The following is a 1221-nucleotide window of genomic DNA, read 5'->3' as shown; positions in this document are numbered from 1 at the left end:
ATTTATATATATAGTACAATTATTACATGTTCGATATTTGAGAGAGAAACATTGCGCGCGAGTTTTGTGGGCAGAAAATTCAATGTTGACCGAGGCCGGAAGTCGCCGGTAACAATGAGTTTTGCCCACAAGGTCGTGTCTGGGTGGAGCGCGTTCGACCAGGATATTAGATGCTCAACATTAGCTGTCGATACTGTCACTACATTAGCAGGGCCGTAGCTTGAGCAAATTCCTAGGGGGAGGGGAAAAAATTTCATGACTCAACTGGGTAATGATGAGCGACGGGCGCAGCTCTTTATCGACGTCCTTAGTGTGGTAGGGGTGGGTCTGAGACAAGGCTTTCACGGATAAGTGACAAAAAAAATCACGTTAGGGTTATTTGCGATTATTAGCCAAGCTTATTTTTGAATTTTGCTCCAAAATCTAGGGGACAGCCGCCCCCTGCCCCCCCCCCACAGGCTACGGCCCTGATTAGTGCGCGTTCAGTCCGAGACCATGATAGGTCCACCTGCGATGTGGTCAATATGTTTTTCTGCAGGCTCTGCGGACGATGGCTAACCTTATGGAAGAGGAAGGTGGCTTCGATATATTAGCTTGGGAGACGTTCGAATCCGATCCAACGTTTGCTGTCCAATTACTGAAGGCAAGTGATGAAAGTTGTTGAATCGTCATGGATACCATGCACTAGCCACAGTGACAGAGACCGTACACTTTTACTCGTTGGCGTTTATGTTATCTTTGTTACTGCATTAATTCTCGCTCAGAAATAGCGTTTGATGACGACATAACTATGTCCCGTGTCATTACGACGAAAATAACAGTGGATTACAAGCCATATTATTATAAATTATATATTTATATATATACCATTACCTATAGTTTATCTACATCAAATAATCTCTCTTCCTAATATACGTGTTTGATGTGATCCGCAGAAAGTCGACGCTAGGATCATTGTAGCGCACTGCTATCAAGAGACCGCGCGGAAGGTTTTCTGCGAAGTAAGCATTAATGGTTTTGCTCGAGCCGTTCCATGTTTGCGTAATCATCCCTCGCGGTGAATCAGTAACGAGTAACGCATTACTATTCCTATTTAGTCGGCGTTATCATGACACACGCGCCCGCGCCCGCGCCCACGCACGCACGCACACACACACACGCACGCACACACACACACACACACACACACACACACACGTGCCCACACACACACTACACACG

The 1221-nt window shown here is 46.1% G+C and overlaps 1 protein-coding gene across 1 annotated transcript in view; it reads left to right on the top strand.

Annotated features, from left to right (window-relative positions):
- Positions 1 to 1221, top strand: part of LOC106817686 (gamma-aminobutyric acid type B receptor subunit 1-like) — an 8380-nt gene that overhangs the window by 813 nt on the left and 6346 nt on the right. Inside the window, exons 3-4 of the mRNA XM_014822374.1 lie at positions 539 to 643; positions 936 to 1001. Coding sequence (XP_014677860.1) covers positions 539 to 643; positions 936 to 1001 — 171 coding nt within the window. The remainder of the gene's footprint in view (positions 1 to 538; positions 644 to 935; positions 1002 to 1221) is intronic.

Source organism: Priapulus caudatus, unplaced genomic scaffold (genome assembly GCF_000485595.1).
Source record: "Priapulus caudatus unplaced genomic scaffold, Priapulus_caudatus-5.0.1 Scaffold35, whole genome shotgun sequence".
Taxonomy (NCBI): Eukaryota; Metazoa; Priapulida; class Priapulimorpha; order Priapulimorphida; family Priapulidae; genus Priapulus; species Priapulus caudatus.
This window is presented reverse-complemented; position numbering and strand designations above follow the sequence as displayed.